At 34.3% G+C, this 25,407-nt stretch overlaps 1 protein-coding gene across 1 annotated transcript in view; it reads right to left on the bottom strand.

Annotated features, from left to right (window-relative positions):
• alpha-Spec (alpha spectrin) overlaps positions 1–25,407 on the bottom strand; it is a 509,808-nt gene that overhangs the window by 216,425 nt on the left and 267,976 nt on the right. The window contains exons 27-29 of the mRNA XM_090406229.1: positions 18,773–19,009; positions 12,021–12,202; positions 5,332–5,431 (exon numbers count right to left, since the gene is read on the bottom strand). Coding sequence (XP_090262355.1) covers positions 5,332–5,431; positions 12,021–12,202; positions 18,773–19,009 — 519 coding nt within the window. The remainder of the gene's footprint in view (positions 1–5,331; positions 5,432–12,020; positions 12,203–18,772; positions 19,010–25,407) is intronic.

Raw genomic sequence — 25,407 nt, 5'->3', positions numbered from 1 at the left:
TACTGCTTGTTTAGTATTTGACTAATTCTATCTTATACCATATAAATTTATCCAGTTAGCTCCCCAGCATACCAACTTTGCTTATTCTGCTATTTCCATATTTAATTTGCCGTGTTAATAATTGTGTTTAAATAGCTGAAAGATTTTACTTATTCTATAAGTAAAATCTTTTCATGCCAAATTTGTTACAGCAGTTATTGAATTTAGTTAAAGAATTGCACTGGACTGGAAGAATGATGGAACATTGCACACTTTAAATGAAAAAAGACCTGAGTGCGATTCTTGTTTGACAAGAGGAATTTTATGTGGGCTTTTTTTCAACTGAAGACAAGTCACCAATGCCACATGACGATAGCAGAATTTTTTTTTTTCCAAAAACACAGGTTTTTCATCCAGCATGCAGGCATATTGGTCAGAGAGCACACAGAATTTATAGACAAAATTACTTTACAACCAATATGATTATACTGGTTTCATAAGATGGTGCCATACCTGCCTGTATCAGCCTTACAGCCATTGTGCCACAATAGACTGAATAAATAAATACATAAAGCTGAAATTAACATCTCCAATTTTGATGTCAGGTTTAATGCCCTTTTCTTTCATGTGATTCACAGAGACGATAAATATGAGTGTTGGGAAGGGGGGGGGGGGCACCATGGTCTTACATCTGATTTTATTAAACCACCTTCCTATACTTCCTTCTATTCTAACTGTTGTCTTAAAATTTAAATACAGACTATGTATTGCTCTGTATAATGTTCCTATTACATCATAAATGTAAAGATTTGGGCAGCTTTTATCTTGCCACACCTTACAGCTTTTATTAGACCTATGAAACTTAATTACAGATTCTTGTTATATTCCCATGATTTCTCAATTATTTGTCTTAAAGTGAAAATCAGATCCTGATCACCTTGCTCTGGTCTAAACCCAGTGCTGAAGACTCAGTGAACCAACTTATCTTTCTCTTCCTTGAGAACAATCTTTCCCATACATTTTGTCCCATACAACCTCCAACTCTTCAAGAAACAAATTAACAGATTTGTTGCTTCTCTTTGATCATTTGCCCACACAAAGCACCTGTCACTTTATAGTTCTTGAGACCTCTTGTCTGTGGGGGTTGATATAAAAAATAAAAATATCACCTGGAATTCGACTTTCTGACCAGCCTTCTGAATTATGCAGTATACCTACAGTAAAACTATTATGCTTCCAAATTTGACTATTTCTAATCAAATATCATCTACTTTAGCAGAAATTCCATGTCAGATTTCTAATGGTATTTTCTACCTCAAGATAGAATTGACATGTGTGACTGCATTCCTCATGACTGTTTACCACCATCTATCACTTCTTGTTTTATTTTACAATCTTTCAAAGTAATCAATCTGGATATCCAGAAAGGATCTAAACAAACTTTTATAGAAAACTAGACACACCTTGTCATAGCTTTTTACACACATCTACTAAACTTCAGTGCAGATCTTCATTCTCTTCAGTTTTTATGCCTCCTTTATCATCTTTGATTCCTTTTACAATACTTTCTTTCATTATAAAGTTTTTTTTCCATTGCTTCCAGGCCATTTTGCCACCTTCCTGATTCATATTTTCTTTATTTTTTTAAAGAACTATTTAGGCAAATTCATTTATGTAATTTCATCAAAATGAATTAACTTACAGGGACTTCTTAATAGGAACCAGAGCTTGATTTTTCATGAAGTATAGAAGTTTCTTATCAGATCTTGTAATATTTCGCAACACAATTCTTTAACAATTACCTGAAAGCAGTATGAAAAGTTTCTCATGGAAAGACGTTGGTTATACATTCTTACTAAATAGCTTAAGGAAATTACAACGTACAATAGAATATATATTAAAATAAATTTTAATACACTTCCAATATTTCGGCAACGTCATGTCGCCATTATCACAGGAACTTAAATACAAGACATGTGCACACAGGCACAACATACAGTAAATGAGGAATGAAGCAGGAAGTTATTATTTTTCCTAAAAGTCCTGATAGTGTCCCCTAGCAGGCAATGTTGGTATTCTTGGCCGATTGGGCTGAAGGTCTTTTGATGTAGGTTTCCCAAATTTGGGGCAGTCTCATGCAACCAAATTTGTTGAGGTTTGGATTGTTTCTTAGGGCTGAGGCTGATTCCATGAATAGCCTTTCGTATTTGAATTTACTACGATGTATTATCGTGGCTTTCTTCCACCATATTCTATGACGGGTATCCAGCGCATGGTCTGCAAGACCAGAGTGGCTGTATTGGTGAAAACAGATGTAGTCCTTGTGTTCTGAAATTCTGATATTAGCTGTCCTGTCTGTTTGGCCAAAGTAGGACAGCTTACAACTGCAAGGGACTTGGTATACACCAGGTAGGTCTAGGGGGGGGAGGATGGTCTTTAGTGGAGCGGATAAGAGATGCCAATTTTTTTTATAAGGTCTGTAACAAGAAGTAAAGTCATGTTTTTTTAGAATTTTTGTAAGCTGTCCTACTTTGGCCAAACAGGCAGGATGGCTAATATCAGAATTTCAGAACACAAGGACTACATCTGTTTTCACCAATACAGCCACTCTGGTTTTGCAGACCATGCGCTGGATACCCACCATAGAATATGGTGGAAGAAAGCCACGATAATACACTGTAGTAAATTCAAACACAAAAGACTATTCATGGAATCAGCCACAGCCCTAAGAAACAATCCAAACCTCAACAAATTTGGTCGCATGAGACTGCCCCAAATTTGGGAATCCTACATCAAAAGACCTTCAGCCCAATCAGCCAAGAATACCAACATTGCCCACTAGGGGGCACCATCAGGACTTTTAGGAGAAAGAATAGCTTACTGCTTCGTTCCTCATTTACTGTGTGTTGTGCCTGTGTGCACGTGCCTTGTATTTAAGTTCCTGTGATAATGGCAACATGATGTTGCCGAAATATTAGAAGTGTATTAAAATTTATTTTAATGTAATTCTATTTTTCTATCTAAGGCACTTTGTACCATATAGGTGGATTGATACGGTACAAAGTGCCTTAGACGATAGAAATATAAGATCTGATAATGTTGGAGTCTTGACAAGTAACAGAATGATTTGGAGGAAAATTGTAGATAGGAAGTTAGTAATGATATAATTTTTTTCATGTAGTACTATCATATCCTGTACACCCCTTGAGGGTACATGGCAGGAATTTGATGATGATGATGTATATTCTATTGTACGTTATAATTTCCTTAAGCTATTTAGTAAGACAGTAAGAAAAGCAGATGGCAAACATAATACTTGAAACACATGACTTGAATTTTCCATAGTTTATACTGTTAATGGTTTATACTGATGACTGTATACAAATCTTAATTGCATATTATGGTGGCTAATAACCCAAATGAAGCTACCAGATACAAAGGTAGAAAATCTTCATTATATTCATTTAGTTTATCTTAATATGACAATAAACCCAATTATTTATAACAATGTTTATTGTTCAAGTATTTTTAACAAATCTTAACCACTTCATACATCAAAAATTCCATTTTTATCTGTAACTGCAACTGAAAAATTAAATTTAAAAACTTTCAACTTAATGGTGAACTTGGACGTCATGTTAGTGTTCACTAAAACTCTGCCTTGCCATTAAAAGGAACCGAACATAACTGCAGTGTGTCATAACCAAAGTAGTAATGTATAACTTTTATTGCATGTGATATAGATGGCAAACTTTACCATATACTCTGGCAAAGTAAAAGTTCTATTGCCTCTTCCGAGCTAAACATGAAGTTCTTTGAACCAAGAGATCTAAATTCCATCCTCTTAAAATCTATCAGAGGATATTACAGCATGAAGACAAGTTTGTTAGTTGGCCACCTGAAATTAGTTGTATCCTCATTTGGTGGTTGATGGTGATGGTGAAAAAGAAGTCTATTTATATTTTTCTCAGCATATCCAGTTTGTTTGAAGGTACTTTCGAGGAGTTTTAGTTCATTTTTAAGCTTTTGTTCATCTAATAATAAGGATCTGGCTCGATGGGCAAGAGTAGGATGATGTCAAATTTCTGTGGGGGATAATCATGCAAGTCTGCATGTAGGTTTTCTAAAGATTGCGAATTCAATTTTTTCAGAATATTCTGGTTAATTTAATATCTAAAAAAGGAAGGGAACTGTCCACTTCCAACTCTGAGGTGAATTGGATGGTTGGATGTATAGTATTTAGGTGATTAAGGAATATTTGAAGGTTGTCTCGCACCACTATCCCCCACAGAAATTTGGCATCATCTCTGCTCTTGGCCATCGAGCTAGATCCTTATTATTAGACAAACAAAAGCTTAAAAATTAACTAAAACACTTCCAAAGTACCTTCAAACAAAATGGATACCAGATCCTTATTATTAGACAAACAAAAGCTTCAAAATTAACTAAAACACCTCCAAAGTACCTTCAAACAAAATGGATACTCTGAGAAAAATATAAACAGACTTTTTTTTTCACCACTGCCATCAACCACCAAATGAGGATACAACCAATTTCAAAGCCTACATCTCCTTACCTTATATTAGTTCTCTCTCCCCAAAACTGGCAAAAATCTTAAAGAAATTCAATATTAAGACCTTTTTCACTACCTTACCCAAGCTCCGGTGTATTTTAAGTCGTCCGAAAGAGAAACATCATAATCTTCAGTTTCCTGGTGTCTGCAAAATAGCTTGTGATTGCAGTAAACTGTGGTCAGACTGTAAAATCAATCCTTCTTCACTTAGAAGAACACCGAAGAGACATATCTTAGAACAGAATTCAGGCCAGTGTCTTGTCAAGTCATATATTGTTTTCTGCAAACACCAATGTTGAAGGCCTCAAACATCAAATAGATTGGAATTTAACAACCAACCGTTGTTAAATTCCAATTTAACACTGTTGTGCACAAATATTATGACAAATTCGAGAGACGAATACTGGAATCGAAAGAAATACTTCTTGATGCCTCCCACATGAATAGCAATCTAAGTTACAGTCTGCCAGACTCACATAGTTCTGCCATTCAATATTGGCACCCACATGAATTCACATGCATGCATGTACGTGACGTTTCAACTAGAACTCGGTCTCCAAGTTAAACTTATATTACAGTTAATTGTCATGTTCTGTTATATTGAAAATGCAATGCTTTTATGGTCTTTCCATTTTACATATTTTTATGCTGTGACGCCTGACAAAGTCGGCTTTCCAATGAAACTAGTCATGTTCTATTAAAGTTCTGATTTTAAATACTTGGTGTTTAGTCATTAAAATTTAACAAATATATATATATATATATAATTTAAACTATACCTGGTGTCTTTCCAAGAGTGCTTCAGCTCCAGTAACATCAGTAGCTAATTCATCAGCAGAGACAAGGCTCATCATACTATTAATCCATGAAGTGAGATCTCTGTAAGAGGAAAATATAACTTTAAACAAATTAATACACAGTCAGAAATGTAATTACAAATTATCAAATGACTCACCAAAAATATGCTGATTACTGTCTACATGATGTTTTGCATATTGGCATAGAAAGCTATATACTGTATAACACATTTAATATAACATATGGATGAAAGTGGTAAACTGGTGACTGCAGAGGGCATAGTCAAGGTATTCAGTGAGCAATTCATCAGGGTGTTTCATTCCCAGTGTGAAATCAGGAGAAGCTCAAGTGTAGAGAATGAAATGAGAGAAGACTTACTGGTGAGCAAGCAAGAGAAATATGAGAAGGAGGAGTTAAGTAATCTAGATGCCAACAGGACTTCGTGACATATCACCATGAGTCTTATGGAAATATTCCAGGTAATTAGCATCAGCCTTGGCCTACCTGATTAACAAGAGTCTTACAACAGAACAAGTCCAGAAAGAGTGGAAAGAAGGTAAAATTGTTCCACTTAACAAAGGTAGTGATAAGGCTAGAAATTATAGGGCAATCTAGGCATTATCTGGAGTTGTAGTTAAGGTATTGGAGAGGTTGGTGAGAGCTAGAATACAAATGTGGATTGATAGCAGTATTATCTGTGCTTGTCAGCATGGGTTTTTTTAAAGAGAGGTCATGTTTACTAACTTACTTATGTACTATAACAAGGCTGCAAATGTATTGGATAAGGGAAATGCATATATACTGATATACTTAGATTTTGCAAAGACTTTGATAAATTACCACACCACAAGTTGGTAACTAAACTGGAGCAGATGGGATTGGATGATAGGTAACTGGCCCTCAGATAGGTGTCAGCAGTTGTGTATGGGGTGCAGTGTCTTGAAGGGGTATTGGTGGTGTGCTGCAGGGATCTGTTTTGGGGCCACTGTTATTCAATTTGTATATTACTGATATTGGAATGGGTTTACTGAAGATGTGTAACTGTTTGCAGATGATGCAAAACTGGGGGGGGGGGATCAAGCAGGCATTATAGGAGGACTTGAATCAAGCCTTATAGGAGGACTTGAATAGATTTTATGAGTGGACAACTAAATTCATATAAAACTCATAAAACACACACACACACATATATATATATATATAACTCAGTTCAATGTTGCAAAGTATAAGGTTCTGAAATTTTGTAGGCAACAATGGGATACAAAGTATATACTTGGTGGGGATTTTGGAGGAGGTTGAGAAAACAAGGGAAATTGGAGTTGTGGTGGACAAAGGGCTGAGGTCACATTGCACAAGTTGTGAAGACATCACATTAAGGTGATAACTGGCCTTTGGGATGTGGGATATGAAGACAGATTGAGGGAATGCAATTTGCAAAGCCTTGTAAATAAGAGGAAGAGAGGGATATGGTTGAAACATTTAAGTTGGTAAAAGGTTGTTGCCAGGTTAATGCAGAAGAAATTGTTCACAGAATGGGAATAGGGGACAAAACAAAGGAACACCTCCGGAAACTGTATAAAGTGGATGTGAACAAGGGAGAAAGCAGCAGATTTGTTGCATAGAGTGAGATTGGTGAGTGGACTGTATATTGTCTAACAGTGTGGTGAACAAAGATACACTGAATGAACTTAAAGCATGGTCTGATGGGCTTTGTGTGTAGAGGTGTGTGTGCCTCTCACAATGAGTCTTTTGACTGCACGGAAGTCTGGTGTTAATAATAAGAATAATATATAACAGGATTGTATATTTGAACAGCTTTTAAATTTTTTTAACAATATTTTAAATTTCATTTTAAAAAATGCACATTTGCTAATGGTTAGATGCATTATAATTATAAAAACTTGATAAATATACAGATCAAACTTTTTTATTTGCCCTTTCCCTTAAATAGTTAAGAAAATCAATTATAATCAAAATTTTATAATTAAAATTTCTAACAAAATTTATAATTAAATTTAATATTTTAATTATTATAAAAATATATTTATAACTACCAGAACTACCTAACTACATCCTCCATCACACTCTGCTCACCAATTTCTTTGCTACCATATTTGTTTTGCAAAGCATCTGAATCAAAGGAATTAAAGATGCAGGATATTAGAATACAGGAATATATAATTCCAGTAAAATATAAAATCATCTTTAAATCAGAGATTCTCCTCCCCCTCCTGGATTTATTTATCAGAGCTGTTTTTTTTTTTGTTGTTGTTGTTGTTGTTATTCTGGATTTATAATTTATAAGGATATATATTCTAGAATAACATTACACTGGGTTTTTTTTTTTTGGACCAATAAATTAATGATAAATTATGCCAACAAGTTTCACCAACTGGGCTGTTTGGTTTCTTCAGGAGTAAAGACAAATGGTAAAGACAACTCAGAGTCACTAGTACATAGAACAAATGTATAAATATAACAAAATTAAAAAGACGCGTAACATCATAAGCATGGAGCATGTGTTTCCTTGTTGTGCACACTCTGTAATTTGCAGCGAAATTAAATTCTGGCAAGCTTATTTAGGGTTTTCCATACATCAGGTAGGATCATTCCTTGATTTCTGTTTAGGCTGTTTTCAGAATGACTTTTCAAAGAAGCCACAGAACTACTGTGGCTTCTTTGAAATTGCGACACCAGAAATTTTCTTCTAGATAAGGCATGGAACTTTTGTCTCATTCAATGGTGTGGCTTGTGTTGAAGAAGTGGAGGGCTAATCCAGAACTATCTATTCTGTTGTTTTTAACATCCCCTACATGTTCCTTTTTTCTTATTTCAAGACTTCTTGATGTCTGACCTATGTAGTTTAGACCACAAGAGCAAGAGATATTGTATACTCCAGCATATTTGAAGAAGGTACTGCTGTCTTTTGGCGATCTTAATATGTTACAGATCGTCTTGATCGGTTTGAAAGTTACAAGTGAAAAAAAATGTTTCTTTCTATTTATTTTGTCTTAAGTTCTAAAAAAGCAAGAGTATCAAGTATTTTGATGAAAAATACATTTCAGGATAGGAATTCTGACCAACTGATTCCATATGGAATCATTATATTCTGGTAGCAAATATTCAACTTCCGAGCTTATACTCTATAATCCAATATATGCATATCATTCTACTAAGTCATAAAAACCGATATTGGTAAGATTTATATGTATAATACATACCTGTTATTATATTAAAGAAATGGAACTACGACGTACGATACCAATCGGAATCATTCACCACGTAATATGGGCTACGAAAGCCAAGACATTAGCGATTCCATTGGAATCACTAGGGCAGAAAGGGTTAAAAACAACAGAATAGATAGTTCCGGATTAGTCCTCCACTTCTTCAACACAAGCCACACCATTGAATGGGACAAAAGTTCCATGTCTTATCTAGAAGAAAATTTCTGGTGTTGCAATTTCAAAGAAGCCACAGTAGTTCTCCGTTCTGAAAACTCCGTTCTAACACACACACACACACACACACACACACACACACACAATTCATTGTATATGTATATTTGCAAGAGTATCATCTGAGTTAGGAATATTGCTGTGACAGGAAATATGATAATCTCTTACTACTGTTCTCTGCTCCCAGTGATGATGATCATGTCTTCAATACATAAGATGAACTATTTGCACAATAAATTTATTTTTACTGTGATGCCTGTGATTCTATAATTATGGATACTCTCCATGTCTTTTCATATAAGAAATAACATTCATTTAGTTATGCTGTGTACTTCTAGTACTGAATGCGTGAACAGGTGACTAGTGGTGTACTGCAAGGCTCTGTGCTTGGACCACTGCTGCTTAATTTGTATTAATAATATAGAAAATGATTTGAAGGTAAATATTCAATTAGTTGCTGTTGATGCAAAATTAAGTAGGGTAATAGTAATAGTTAATAAATAGGTAATAGGTGAGGTACAGAGCTCTTGCAAGATGATTTAAATTGGCTGAAAGTATGGGCAAAAGATAATGGATACCAATTTAATAACGTGAAAAAAGTGTGTCAAGTTATGTATTTTGTCAAGTAAAATTTGAGAGTGCATATTGCTAATGTTTCCAGAGTAATTCATATGATTACTTACACAAACAGAGATATAAAAGTTATCATTCCACTTTGGAAAAATAATCATAATTTACAATTATGAATCTTTTTTTTTTTAAATTGTTTCTCTATGTTATTTTTTTTTTATTATTATTTATAAGTTTCAATTTCGTAGCTATGCATAATCAGTATGTGCCCAATATTGATGTGTATGTTAAAATAAAATATAAAGTATGTGAGATTAATGTACTTACCAGATATCTGATAGTTGTAATGATTTCAATGCTTTTTATTGTAATTCGCAATTGTTAAGTCTATACTGTCATATCTCTTGTTCACTATAACTCTTTTCACCAACTACAAAAAAGCATCAGCCATAACTTAACTTTTCCCTGACAGGTGATTGACATTGACAGCTGACAGAGTGTTCAGTACCCGGATAGAGAAGAAGAAAACAAGAAGAAAGAGAGAGAAAGAAAATGGAAGGTTGAGAATGCAGACAGAGAATTTGTGTTTGGAAAGGTGGTTTTTTTTTTTTCTTTTTTTTGGAAAACCTGACAGTTGCAACATGTTAATGGAAGATTCTGAAAAGGGAATCTTAGCAAGGTGAACCTTAGACTGGAAAAGTGAGACTGTCAACACGTGAACAGTAAATAAAAGGAGTTATCAAATAAATGTTCTATTTCAACATTCAAAGAAACACTAAATGGAAAGTTTCATCTTCTATCTCAAGGACACTGGATATATTTATTACTCTGTTGGAACAAGCGAAAGAATTAGAGAAATCTGAAACTGTAAAGTGGTATTAACAAAGAGGCTCTACTTTGATACATTTAAGTAATAAAAGAACCTGTTTTTCTCTGGTAAAGAATTTATAATTTATGTGACTTGTAATTAAATTGCCTGAGGTATGAATATTTATACTCAGTGAAATAATGAGGATGAATGAAATGATATGTGCTAAATACAGAAACACTATGCAGTCCCTGAGAAGTTAAGAAGTTTTATATTTTGAGAAAAGGAATTCTAATAAAGAAATTACTCTAATGAACATTTATTATTTGCTGGAATTTGTTGTGAAAGCAAATGTTCAGTCTGATAGACTGATTTAAGTATAAGTGAAACAAACCATTAACAGAATGAAAGAGTGAGTGAATGAATTTATACCTTAAAGATAAAGGAGATCTCAAAAGTTAGTGTTAGTTTAGAAGGCCTTGGATCCAAATAGTTTTGTAGCTATTAATTTAATCAATTTTACCGTGCATATGTCCACTACGAATTTCTTGCTGCAGGCCAAACAATTACGCAAGCATGTGCATTACTTCAGAAACAGCCAGGACTAGTTAATCAGAAGAAAATGCTATTCTTATAGGACATCGCAAAACCTCATCTACAAAACTTACCTGTGAGATTTCTGCTTTAGGATGGGAGATACTCCTTCAATCCTCCATATTCTCCTGACATTTCTCCAAGTGATTATCATCTTTTTTTTTGCCAGTAAACAATTACATGCAAAATAGACAGATTTGCAATAAAACAGAGATTGAAGTGGAGGTTGCTTGGTTTATTACATGTTTTATAAAAGCAGAATTTACAAACTTGTATCTCATTGGGAAAGAACTGTAGATTGTGAAGATGTTTATTTTAATGAATAAAACATTTTGGTTACTTGATAAGTGATGATCACTTCCAATTTCAAAATCTCTGTATACGCTGGTATCACAAACCAGCATGAAGATATCACTATCAACAATAAAATAACAAATAAGACTTTTTTTTTTCTTTGTGTCTTTTCTTCAGGTGAATTTGTGCACATCACTAACATGTTAGTGATGTGCACATGTTAGAGTTTGTTAGTGATGACTAGTTTATGTCCTGAAGAGAAATCTAGCAGGAAGAAACTACCATTATTAATAAAAGAAAAGAGCCTTGCTCTTTTCTCCAAATTTCTCAAAACAGTTCTCTGTCTGAGATTCATTACCCACTCTGCTGTTTCAGACATACAACAAGGACTAGTTTTCCCATTTTTTTATGTCAACTGCTTTCTTTCATCACTCTTCCTTTTTAGAACCTACTGTGGGCCAATAGGCACAAATATGTTTCATTGTCCAATATTCCCCATTTTAAACTTTGCCCAAACTGCTTGAAATTGCCTGACAATCAAAAAGTTTGTGTTTGGTTGTTGAATGACTGCTCTTTCCACTATTGCTATTGCTGGTAAACTAAATGTGAACTCTTTCTTTTTTTTTTGGGGGGGGGGGGGAGATTTTGTGTTTTTATATTCCATGATTATGATCTTTTGTGCTTGACAAATTTTAATTGGACCTATAATTGGGTTGAGTTAACACCTGCAAGAATCTAAAAATATATACATCATTTTCTATCTCAATAGACTATGATATGGAAATGTAACAAAATACTTGTTCACATCCATAAATCTGGAGAAAAAACAAACATCTGTCTCAGTGCCTCACACATATAAGTGACCATATGACCACTCATATTTCTCAAGCAAAAAGAAACCATATAAATGTGAATTAACACAAGCTAAGTATCATAATAACAATACCTGTAATCTGCTAAGAAACGCTGTAAATCATATGAATCCAATAACTTTTCCTTTCTAGCATCAGCTTTAGCAGTAAGTTGGGTCCATTCTTCATTTATTTCTTTTTGTTTTGTATATATGGTATCTGCTGCCTCTGGATGGGTTTGCATTAATCGACTAGCTGTTTCATCTAGCTGCCGTATCTGTGAAAGTTAATTTCAGATATAGTTCATTTACACTAAAACATCATGAAATAGTTCAGAATGTAAAATTCTAAGTAATGAAACAGAGTTCCACAAGTATTACAAAAATAAATGTTTTTTTTTTTTTTTTTTTTTTTTTTTGCTAAGAATGAATAAGATTAAAATATTCTTATGGTTGTCAAATTTCTTTAGGAATGCATTTCGATAATTTGTTTCGCATTATCTATATGGATCTCATGTTATTATAATATATAACATTATCTAATGTTATTCATTATCTATATGGATCACATTATGAAGGAAAGTGGTATTAAACATGATATCAAAATTGAGAATGTTAATGTCAGCTCTTTGCTTTATGAAGACGATGTTATACTTCTAAATAAATCCGCTACAAGTCTGCAAGATTCCTTGACTAAATTCAATAACTGTTGTAATAGATATGGTATGAAGGTCAGCAATAAAAAGACAAAGACAATGAAAATAGGCAGAATCGTTGAAAACGTCAACTGCGTCGTGAATGGAGAACCTGTGGAACAAGTAAAACATTTCAGCTACTTAGGCACGATTTTTAGTGAAGATGGTAAATTAAATATGATTAAATAAATATAATTAAATCACGAGCTATCATATACGAGATGGATAAACCAAGGGGTCCGACAGGGATGCCCCCTCTCAGCAACTCTTTTTAATATCTACTTAAATGAAATAATAATAAAATGGAATAAAAATTTACATCAAGGAATTAAACTTTCTCCTACAGTAAACTTAAACACTCTCCTCTTTGCCAACGACTAAATAATAATTACAAATTCTGAAGATAACTTACAGAAAGCTATTTTAGATCTAAATGAGATATCCAAAGATTATGGTATGATAATATCAACAGAAAAATCAAAAGCTATGGCCTTTAAAGGACAAGATCCAGCAAGAACTAAAATAGTAATAGATAACAAGATCTTAGAACAGGTGAATTTCTTTAACTACCTAGGATGTATGATCACATATGAAAATGAAAAAGATATAAACGTAAAAACTGCAAAATATTTAAAAATAACAGGTATAATTAACTCTATATTATACCAAACCTAGTTCAAAAACAAACCAGATTAAAAGTATACAATACATTAGCCCTACCAGTCTTAATGTATGGAAGCAAAATCTGGACAATAAAACAAAAAGACAAACAAAGATTAACAACAGCAGAAATGAAGTTTATGAGAAAAAACTGTGAAGTATACCCTATTTGATCACAAAAGAAATGAAGAAATTATGAAAGAATTAAACCAAGAACCAGTAATAGAAAAAATTAAAAAATACAAACATAAATGGATGGAACACATTCAAAGAATGAAAACAGAAAGATTACCAAAACAAGCCTCAAAGTACAAGCCATTAGGAAAAAAAAAAACCAGGACTTCCTCTTAAACGATTCAACGATGACTTCTAAGGCTGGAACAGGCCATGCTAGGCCTAAATCCTTGCTACGCATGATGACGATGATGATGACAAGACAGTGTTCAAACCGGTTTTAACTTATGGATCTGAGAGCTGGGTCAGAAGTAAAACACTTGACCAAAGACTAGAGACCACAGATATGACAGTCCTGAGAAAGATCAGTGGCATGAACAGATAGCATCAATGGCAATATCATATTAACAATGAGGATATTAGGAAAGAACCGGTTTTAACTTATGGATCTGAGAGCTGGGTCAGAAGTAAAACACTTGACCAAAGACTAGAGACCGCAGATATGACAGTCCTGAGAAAGATCAGTGGCATGAACAGATGGCATCAATGGCAATATCATATTAAAAACGAGGATATTAGGAAAGAACTTGATATTGTCAGCATCCAGGAATGCATTAGCAGAGCTAATCTTAGGAGGTATGGTCACTTAAACAAAATGGGTGAGGAAGGATTAGCAAAACAAGTGTTCTCTGCCAGGTTGGCAGGAAAACGACCCAGATATAAGTGGATTGTTACGGTACAAAATGCCTTCGACGATAGAAATATAAGATCTGATAATGATGTTGGAGTCTTGAAAAGTAACAGGTTGATATGGAGGAAAATTATAGACAGGAAGTTAGTAATGATGTAAATTTTTCATGTAGTACTATCTTATCCTGTACACCCCATTAGGGTACATGGCAGGAATTTGATGATGATGATGATAATTTGTTTCTCATATAACAATCATAGCATCAATGAAAATTTTCAAAAGAAACTATGATTACATTCACATTTGATTACATTCATATAGTATCCATTTCAATTTTTTCCTAAATTATATAGGAAAACTTCCATTAAAACAAAAATTCTATAAATGAAGAGGACTATCTTGTTTTAATTTTGCATTCCTGTTAATCATGCAAATATTGTTTTCAGTTTTCAGATTATGCTCTCTGCTAACTAATGCATGAAAGTAGTTCTGATAGTATTTTCATCATAACATATGTTTACTATCATGGCTTTGTAACATGGAACATTATATTGTCAGGTGTTAGGGGCAGTACCATAAACTTGGCACAGTTATTTTAGAGAGCACTGAGGGGAAGACAAGAAGTTGCTAGTTTGATGGCAGACTTCTATTTTTATCTTCTCTCTCTCTCTCTCTCTTCTTCTTCTAGAATATCTGGAATAAAAATATCTGTTTGTTAGTACAGCAAGTATGAGCATAAGTTTCAATAATTCATTTTTGCATGTAAAATAAAACCCAGGAACTACTGCCAATCACTGAATCTCAGTCATCTAAACTACAATTCATGCATAAATTTGTCTTAATAATTAATTTTATGCAGTAAAAAACCAAGAAACACACATGTATGACCTTGAAGAGAATTAACAAATTCTAATTTATTAATATGTTATGGAATTTTAAAAAAATTCAGATTTGCTAATTAGCAAATCTGATTTTTTTTTAACAAAACTTACTGTTATACTTTTCTTCTGCAGGCCTCTTTCTCTTATATTCTGCTTTCTTCCAGAGAGTTTTTCTTCTTTCAATCCTCTCGACTTGTCAATTCAATTCCATTTATCTACAGTATTTTATTATTATTAGCATAACATCTCCTGAATGTCTGAAGATTCCACGTAGAAGGATCATTCTAACTGTGCCTCACACGCAATGTCTATCACAATTTTCCTTAAACTCATTCACTGCATCCACAACTATCTCTGGTAATCTTTGCTAATCATACTTTTACACAACTTCCGAGTAATATTTTGTTCTCCTTCCCTAATCTCTATCACGTATTTAAAAATTTCTTCTTCATCTATCCTATAAAAATCGCTTTATTCACTCATATGTTTCTATCATATACTCCCTTTTTTTGCCTATCAACCACACTTTGTAACTCACAATCTATCCTTACAGGGAAAATTCCACAGACCTGCCACCTAGTTGATCATCCATCCCTAAAATCCTCTCCAATACTCCCTCACATCCACAAAATGAGTGACCAAATCTGTATTCCACTTGCAGTCCATAATAACCTCCATTATCTTTACTAATTAGTGTGTTTTTCAGCATCTGTGATTCTTTGTGCTATTTAGCCTACTTTTGAAACGAGTTTTCTAAAATTAAACCTCCTGTCGATATAGTTCAGTATTATGCACAAACACTTTGTAAACATTTCAGACAAATGTATAATGTCAAATTTTGCCATATTAGACAAAGGGATACAGCACATATTGTCAATCTATCTAAATCAATCTGCAGGATCTCTACATCACCTTTATTAACTACTGCCCTTTTCAGTTTTACATTATCAGCAAACAACTGGATATCCCCACTGTACTTTGGCTGTTCCAAGTATAGAGTCCTGTGGCACATCACTAATACCTGCCTTTGCCTTGATTCAACTCCACTCCATCCCCATTTGCTCCAAATTAGATAATAAGATTGCATATAGTATCATGCCAAATCCCTTTACAAAGTGAAGCAATATCATGGAATAGCTATTTTCATTATTCAACTCAATTATCATTTCATTGTACAAAGCAAACTACTACCACAAGACCTTTCGTTCACAAAACTGATTCCCAAAGTAGTATATTCCTATCTTCACATTGCTAAATTCTGCCTTGAACCAAGTTTTCTAATATTTAAACCACCACTCTTGAGTGTGTATAATTTGGTACCTGTATTGAAGCCTCCTTATCTTGTCCTCATAACCCCTTTCCCTTGAACCCTACCAGTGCTGAAGACTAAATTAGTCTGGTCAGAGAAGCTACTAATTCATTTGCACTTCTCATAATTCACAGGCAAGTATCCCATCCCATTCCCTGGCATATTCGCATTAAGATTTTGTAATATCAAGAATTCATCTTTTTTTTTCTCTCCCTTTTATGTGACACCCACCCATGAAAAATTATAAGCCTAGAGTACATTAGTACAGTGGGCTAAGGATTTTTTTCTATTATTTTTACATAATCTGGAAACCCAGCTCTAGAGAACAAACATGGATCTTTTTCAAGTCATTTCAGGCATCCAATAAGCAGGACAGTGATCTCACACTAGATTATGAAATTCATCTCCCATCTAAAGATAACAAACATCCATGTCCACATGGTGATTCAAATCCAAGCATGTTGTTTAGAAAGTAAATATGATAACTCAGCCAACCAGCAGGCCAGCCTGTCATCCAACAGTCACTGCATTATCTTCACCTGGACAATACACCCACACAGTAATTCAACTATTCATGCTGCTTCCAGAAACTCACTAGCTGCATTCATTTAAGCTATCCATCCATAACAATTTTTCCTTTTACTTGCCACACAGCAAAGCTGTAGGATTACTAATGGCCTGCATATTTAATTTCTTCTCATGATATAATTTTGCCATGCTGATCACTCTTATTACATTTGCTTTGGACTATTCACGAGCTTGCTGATCACTTTTTCCTCATATATTACCTTCATGCTTTTTTTTCTTCCAGCTCTTGTTTAATGTTGTTCCTCATCCATTTTACTCCACTTAATTTATTCTTCTGATTGTGGGTATGTAGGATCATGTTGCATCTTTCAAATATTCTTTATTTCACATATACTGCTAACATTATTCTTTCTCTTGCAGCATCCTGTGCTGGCATGCTCCAGACAATTACGTAACATCTGTCATGGGCACAAGCTCTGCAGTTCCACATATACACATCTGAAGTAAAAATCCCGGTCCCAGACAGATATGTTCAGCCACCTCAATGATCAATCTTAGCTTGAAGACAAAGTGGCCACCTTGGTTATGGACAAATCCTCTAGTGCTATTGCCAGATTTTATGTGCTCAATCTCCAGGTCATTTCCAGATTATGTAAAAAATAAATAAATAAAGTAATAAATCACCTCAGTCCATCCACAGTAATAAACTGCTATAGGTTTACAACTTCTGTGGGTGCGAATCATAAATATATTTTCCTTCTCTCCTTTTATTTCCTCTTTCCAATCGTTATAGAAAATATCTTTCACTTGGTTAAAAAGTAAATTATATTTGACAAGAAATTATATTCTTGTTTAATTCCTTGTCCAAATGTAAGCAAACAAACAAAGTTTGCACATGAAAAGTTTGCACATCGTCACAACTAGGCTACTTGTATACAGAAGCTGCTGACTTCACATCAATTGTCTTAGTATCCCATAATTCATAGCAGTATACACTTAAAAAAGGAAGTATGCTTTGCATTTTGGGATACTGAGGCAACTGAAGGATATTATGGAATGCATTATGGGATACTATGGCAATGATCTTTGATTCCTTCTGCATTACTCTTTGCTCCATTTCTAAACTTTTCCAACAGCCACCAGAACATTTTACCACCTTCCTGATATTTACCTTCTGTATTCTTACCAAGTTTCTCCAATGACTTTTGTTTAGCTACTTTCACACTCTGCTTTGCTCTGTTACATTTTTCTCTATTTTCTAAGAGTATATGCTGATTTACTTGCTAGAAATTTTTCTTTCTTTCTTTTTGTTTTTTAATAAATGTCTAGCTTCTTATATCAAAGAGGACCAACTTTTTTTTTTTTTTTTATGACAGCCACATTCTCATCTAATGACTTAAAAACTTCCTCTGTGGAGATGATAGGCACAGTAAGTCTCATCACCCCAATTCCCCATTTTGCCATTCATGATGCTTTGCCCATGAATGTCTGCCATTCAAGAACATTATTTTAGTGTTGAATATTATAGCTACTTCTTCCTTTTCTTAATCATTACTCTTCTGGTAGTATCTTCATTAATCCATCTAAAGGACTAATTTTGTATCCTTTCAAAAACTTATCCGTACTTTACATAAAGACATCAGAATGCTCTGAGTTTCATCTGGTCTTATTTACTATTAAGAGGCTTTGTTTCATAATATTGAATGGGAACTATCACTTAGATTAAACTACTCTAAAAATGAGAGAAAGCAAGAGATATTCATAGTTGAATATATATTGCAATGAGGCTAGAAATGAAATGAAGACAATCTTAGCCCCTAAAATGCAAAGCTTATTGTTTACATGTTAAGACATATTAAAGACATTAAAAAAAAATCATATCGTAATGGAAATATTACGTGTCAACTTACCCTATCACCAAGGGCAGCAAGATCTCTTTCTAGTCCTTCATGTTTTCTTTGTAGAGTCTGGACGCTTCTGAGATCTTGACCATAATCATCAGTATTAAGTGCTTCATCTTTTTCTTGTATCCAATCCTTTGTCTCATCAACATCACGATGAAACCGTTGCACCTCATGTGCTGAACCAAGCTGAGTTGCTCTTTCTGATGTTACATGCTGTAAATTCTGCCATTTTGAATTAAGATCCTATAAGAGTTAAATAAATACAAGCATTTAAAGTACAAAGTTGAATATCCTCTAAAAATTAATTAAAACTTAGTTCTTAATGGAAAATACAAAAGCTAACCATATTAATATATTATCAAAGGCTCAAAGTTGATTCAATTTAAAGACCTGATATAAATCTTTAATGTATTTAAAGACATATACTGATTATTTTTCTATTTTTAGCTGAAATTCAAATAATCACTTTAGAATCATGACCATATTTTATAAACAAAATATTCAGGTAATTGCAATAAACAATCAGCAATGATGACATATCACCATGTAGGATAAACAGAAAGCAAATGATAGAGCACCAAATAATTTTTAAGATGTTAAGTAGTCCTTTGCAAAATAGTAAGGTTTATGAAGCAAAACTTAGAACTTGCAAGATAGCACACTATTCCAAGTACAGAAAAGCTTGGAATAAGAAGTCAAGTAAGATGTGTAAATTGCTTTTGTAATTTACAAAATTAATAATGCAGAATAACATTATATTATTTCAAAAAGAATGTAATTAAATTTGAATAAAAATTAATGACATTTGACTTCTAAAGCATCACTACAGTGAGGCAAACAGGCAAACTAACATATGAGGACAGTTTAAAAAAGCTGACTGGTGGCATGTGAAAGAATATGTATCTCTCTTTCAAGTAGAGACAACATGGTCAAGAAAAAGGAAGACTTGATTGCTTATTAAAAATAATGATAAGTTGCAAATAAGTTTCTGTGGTTTAGTAGTTCTGTAGGAAGTTTTGGTATTAAGACCACATTATTATGCAATTAAAAAATTTAATAAAAATAAGCAATTAAAACCCAACAAGTTTCATAAATTGTAAGACTTCCATCTTCAGGGGTACTGGTACCTAAAAGTTGTGCACAACAAAAGCTTATTAACAATTAATTACACATATTAGATGTTTTTGATAACTTCACAACTGTAACATATAATTGATAAACCAGAATACAAATGGTAAATTCGTTACTACACACATGTTGGAACATTATTAGTTGTTGCTATCACGTTCTGCAGTATTACACGTGTTATATCATAGGTTGATGAAAGCAGACCATACTTGATGTAAAATTAAGCCTTGATTTTTACTGCACTGTATAGAGGTCCTAAGCATTTGCAAGGCTTCTTTAATTTTTTTTGTAAAACAGTTATATGACATTTTTGTTTGTTGCCAAAGTATGTGATGGCCAGTAGTGATTGTGTGGAATGCGAGGCCTGATTTATGCTCTCTTCTTTTTTCGAGATCTTTTACATATTCAGACATGCAGATCTCTCCCAACCTTCCTGTCTGGGCTTACATCAAGAATGTCACAGACAAAGTAGCTGCATTGAGTACAACGTAAAAGTGGCTTTTATACCTTTACAAAAAACATCAAGATTTCTGCATCCACCAAAACCACCACATCACCCCATGAAAAAACCAGGCATCTATGAGACTCATTGCTCTTGTGGCAACAACCTTTGATAGCAACAAATAGCAATGTTCCAACACATTGTAACAAATTTACCATTTGTATTGTGGTTTATCAATTATATGTTACAGTTGTGAAGTTATCAAAAACATCTAATAAGTGTAATTAATTGTTAGGCTTTCATTGTGTAAAACTTTTAGGTACCAGTACCCTTGATGATGTCTTACGACTTATGAAACTTGTCAGGTTTTAATTGCTTGTTTTTATTAAACTCTTTAATTACATATAATGTGGTCTCAATACCGAAAACTTCCCACATAATGGTAAGTTGTTTAATTCTAATATAAGTTTGCACATCACTAAGGGCAGCTGTAGTGGTTGTTTTGGAATTATGGCTGAAGCAACCAAGGCTATGAGAAATATGGTGATCAAGAGCTACTCACTTGAGGAGAGAAAAGGCAGGATGAAGTAAAAGGTTTCTTTTCTGATTGTCCATCGCCTTCAAACTAGTAAGCAAACAGTTAAACTTAAATGTCTACATTCTGAATAAAAAATTTAAAAAAAAATTCAGCAGCCACTTAACATTGCCATTGGTTTTATCTTTTCTCCAATTTTTTCCCAAAACATTTATGTCTTGGATTCATTATCTATTGATTATTTAGAGCAAGTAAAAAATTTCACCTGTCTTGGACGAGTAATTGAGTACAACAGTGAAATTACAAAAGACATAAACAGATGAATCAGTCAAGCATCCCAAACTTTTGGATGACTAAATAAAATATGGAAGAATAAAAAAAATGAGACAATGGTCCTCCCAATATTTCTCTATGGAAGTGAATGCTGGAATCTCAAAAAGGCTGAAGAGAAAAAATTATTACCTACTGAAATGGGTTGGCTAAGAAGATTACTTGGAGTATCTCTGCTGGATAGACTAAGAAACGAAGACATAAGGAAACGACTAAAACCAGAAATAACAATACTAGACAAAATTCAAGAAAGAAGACTGATGGTTTGGCCATGTGACCAGAATGGGAACAGAAAGATTACTATCTAAAGCTCTCTATACAACGATGGAAGGTAAAAGATCCAAAGGGCAGCCCAGAATTAGATGGATAGACAAAATAAAAGAGGATCTGAAAAACCAAATCACAACAAGTGATATCAAACTGGACAGAATTGTTTGGACTCTCCAGGGACAGATAGAAGTGGAAAGAGTTCATTCAGCCTCATCATCCACACATAGATGATGGAACAGAAAAGAAGAAGAATTCATTATCTACCTGCTGTTTAGATCCCACAACAAGGACTAGCTTTAGCATTTTCTTTATGCCAGCTGCCTTTTCTACTGAAGAAATATTCCTCCACTTCTTCCTTAGTACACTAGAACCTCCTGTGAGGTACAAATAAGTCCCATTGTCCAATTTCCCATTTTGATGTTTTGCCCATGCTGTACTTGATACCACTTGCTATTTCAGAAGATTATCTTTATGTTTGGTGTTGAACACTATGGCTCATCATCATCATCATCATCAAATTCCTGCCATGTACCCTCAAGGGGTGTACAGGATATGACAGTACTACATGAAAAAATTACATCAATACTAACTTCCTATCTACAATTTTCCTCCAAATCAGTCTGTTACTTGTCAAGACTCCAACATTATCAGATCTTATATTTCTATCGTCTAAGGCACTTTGTACCGTATCAATCCACCTATATCTTGGTCTTCCTCTGGGTCGTTTTCCTGCCAACCTGGCAGAGAACACTTGTTTTGCTAATCTTTCATCTCCCATTCTATTTAAGTGACCATACCATCTGAGATTAGCTCTGCTAACGCATTCCTGGATGCTGACAATGTCAAGTTCTTTCCTAATATCCTCATTTTTAATATGATATTGCCATTGATGCCATCTGTTCACGCCTCTAATCTTTCTCAGGACTCTCATATCTGCAGTCTCTAGTCTTTGGTCAAGTGTTTTACTTCTGACCCAGCTCTCAGATCCATAAGTTAAAATTGGTTTGAACACAGTCTTGTATACAGCTAATTTAGTGTTCCGACTAATTTCTTTCTTATTCCATATGAATTTATTCAATTGACTTCCCGCCATACCAGCTTTGCTGATTCTGTTGTCTATTTCTATATTTAGTTTACCATCTTCAGTAAAAATTGTGCCTAAGTAGCTGAAATGTTTTACTTGTTCCACAGGTTCTCCATTCACAACACAGTTGACATTTTCAATGATTCTGCCTATTTTCATTGTCTTTGTCTTTTTATTGCTGACCTTCATACCATATCTATTACAACAGCTATTCAATTTAGTCAGAGAATCTTGCAGACTTGTAGCGGATTTATTTAGAAGTATAACATCATCCGCATAAAGCAAAGAGCTGACATTAACATCTCCAATTTTGATATCAGGTTTAATACCACATTCCTTCATAATGTGATCCATATAGATAATGAATAACAGAGGGGATAATGTACATCCTTGTCTCACACCAGATTTAACATTAAACCATCTTCCTGTACTTCCTTCAATTCTAACTGCTGACTCACAACTCAAATAAAGACTAAGTATTGCTTGATATAATGCCCCATTGACACCATATAACTGCAGCGTATTGAATAGCTTCTCTCTTGGCACCTTGTCATATGCCTTTTCCAAATCGACAAAACTTAAATATAATGCCCCATTGACACCATATAACTGCAGCGTATTGAATAGCTTCTCTCTTGGCACCTTGTCATATGCCTTTTCCAAATCGACAAAACTTAAATACAGATCTTTGTTATATTCCCATGCTTTCTCGACTATTTGTCGTAAAGTGAAGATCTGATCCTGACAGCCTCTATTTGGCCTGAATCCAGCTTGTTCTTCACCAAGCTTTTCTTCCACAATTCTTCTCAACCGTTTCTCAAATATACTTGCATAGATCTTGCCAGGAACACTCAGTAGGGAAATACCTCTGTAATTCTCACATTCAGTTTTATTTCCCTTTTTATATATGGGTACTATGAGAGCTCTACTCCAATCATCGGGAATTCGTCCCTCTGTCCAGGCTTTCTGAACTATGCAGTGCAGCCACTGTAAGACTCTTATACCACCATACTTCAGCATTTCTGGTCGAATATCATCTACTCCTGCTGCCTTTCCACATTTCAAGCCTTTGATGGCTTTTTCTACTTCAAGTATGGATATGTATTCCTGACTGCATGAACAGCACTGGTCAGTGTTGTTTATCACTGTGCTGTCATCACTGCTTGTTTCATTTAGCAGTTTTTCAAAGTAATTACTCCATACTTCAAGGATATCTTTTTCTCCTGTTTTCATTTCACCTTTATCATCTCTAATTCCTTTTACAGCACTCTTTCCTCCATTCCTAAGCTTCTTCAACAACCTCCAGAATATTTTGCCACCTTCTTGATATTTATTTTCTATATTCTTGCCAAAGTCCTCCCATGACTTTTGTTTAGCTAGTTTTACACACTGTTTAGCTTTCTTACATTTGTCTCTGTATTATATAAGAGTAAAAGCTGACTTATTTGCCAGGAACTTTTGATATGCTTTCTTCTTTTCCTTCAATGCCTCTTTAACTTCCTGTGTCCACCAGGGAGTTCTGATTTTTTTATCTTTGCACACAACCTCACCACATGCCTCTCTGGCAGAATCAATCAATGTTTCCTTCAGAGTTTGCCACTGAATCTCCAAGGTTTGATTCCTGTTCTCAAACTCTTTCATTTTCTTTTCAATAATATTTCTGTATTTTAGTCTACAGTTTACATCCGAGAGCTGCTCAACTTTTATTCGCTTTAAAACTTTCTTACATGTTATTCTTTTCGATATGAAATTCAATTTTATCCTGCTCAAGACTAAATAGTGATCACTTCCAATTTCAAATCCTCTGTACACTCTGGTGTCCTGCACCAGGGAGAAAACATCACTATCAACAATAACATAGTCAATGAGACTTTTCTTATTCCTAGCCTCTTCTCTCCATGTGAATTTGTGCACATTTTTATGTTGGAACATGGTGTTAGTAATAACCAGTCCATGTCCTGAGCAGAAATCCAACAGATATTTGCCATTATTATTAGCTTTGCTCTTTTCTCCAAATTTTCCCAAAATATTTTTGTATGTCTCACAATCATTTCCTACTCTACTATTTAGATCCCCAACAAGGACCAACTTTTCCTTTTTCATTGTGTCAGTTGCTTTTTCTAAAGCCTCAAAAAATTCCTCCACTTCTACCTTAGTAGAACCTTCTGTGGGACCATAGGCACAAATAAGTCTCATTGTCCAGTTCCCCATTCTCATATTTGCCCACATTACTCTACTTGAGACTGACTGCCATTCAAGAAGATTAGCCTCGTATTTTGTGTTGAATACTATGGCTACTCCTTCTTTTCCTTGATTGGCATTGCCTGAATATAACATTTTGTATTTATTGCTCAGAAAGATCTCACCAGTTTTGGTCTTTTTTGTTTCAGTCACCCCTATTATGTCGATCTGGTACTTATCTAATTCCTCAGCTAGCTCCATTTCTTTGCCATTCAGGCTTCTTACGTTGATAGTACCGATCTTTAACTCTGGTGATGTTGAGTTGGGGTTTGTTTTCAGATTTGTTCCAGTAGCTGACTTTTCGCTGTTCGCCCTGGTTCCCTGGCGAAAACAACGGGGGCCTTGTTTAACCGGGCGACACCCCAGCCGGCATGAAATTTTGTCATGTTGTACCATCATTTTCTATTTTGGTTTAACCAATAAGAATACAATTTGGTCGGCTAAATCCCAAATTGCCAGCCCATCCTCGTTCGTTCAGTATCAAAGTAGATACCCAACAGGGTGCACCACGAGAAGGTGAGGATTGGACATTAGGTCAGAAGCCCTGGTCGGTTCTCCGCATTCCTTTAAAGGCTATGTGGAGGTCTCCTCTCAGTTATACAGCTTTGACC

The sequence above is a fragment of the Typopeltis vanoorti genome, chromosome 16 (genome assembly GCF_054136105.1).
Source record: "Typopeltis vanoorti isolate ZY-2024b chromosome 16, IOZ_Tvanoo_1.0, whole genome shotgun sequence".
In the NCBI taxonomy this organism is placed as follows: domain Eukaryota; kingdom Metazoa; phylum Arthropoda; class Arachnida; order Uropygi; family Thelyphonidae; genus Typopeltis; species Typopeltis vanoorti.
Note: the sequence above shows the minus strand (reverse complement) of the source record. Positions and strands in the feature narration are given on the sequence as shown.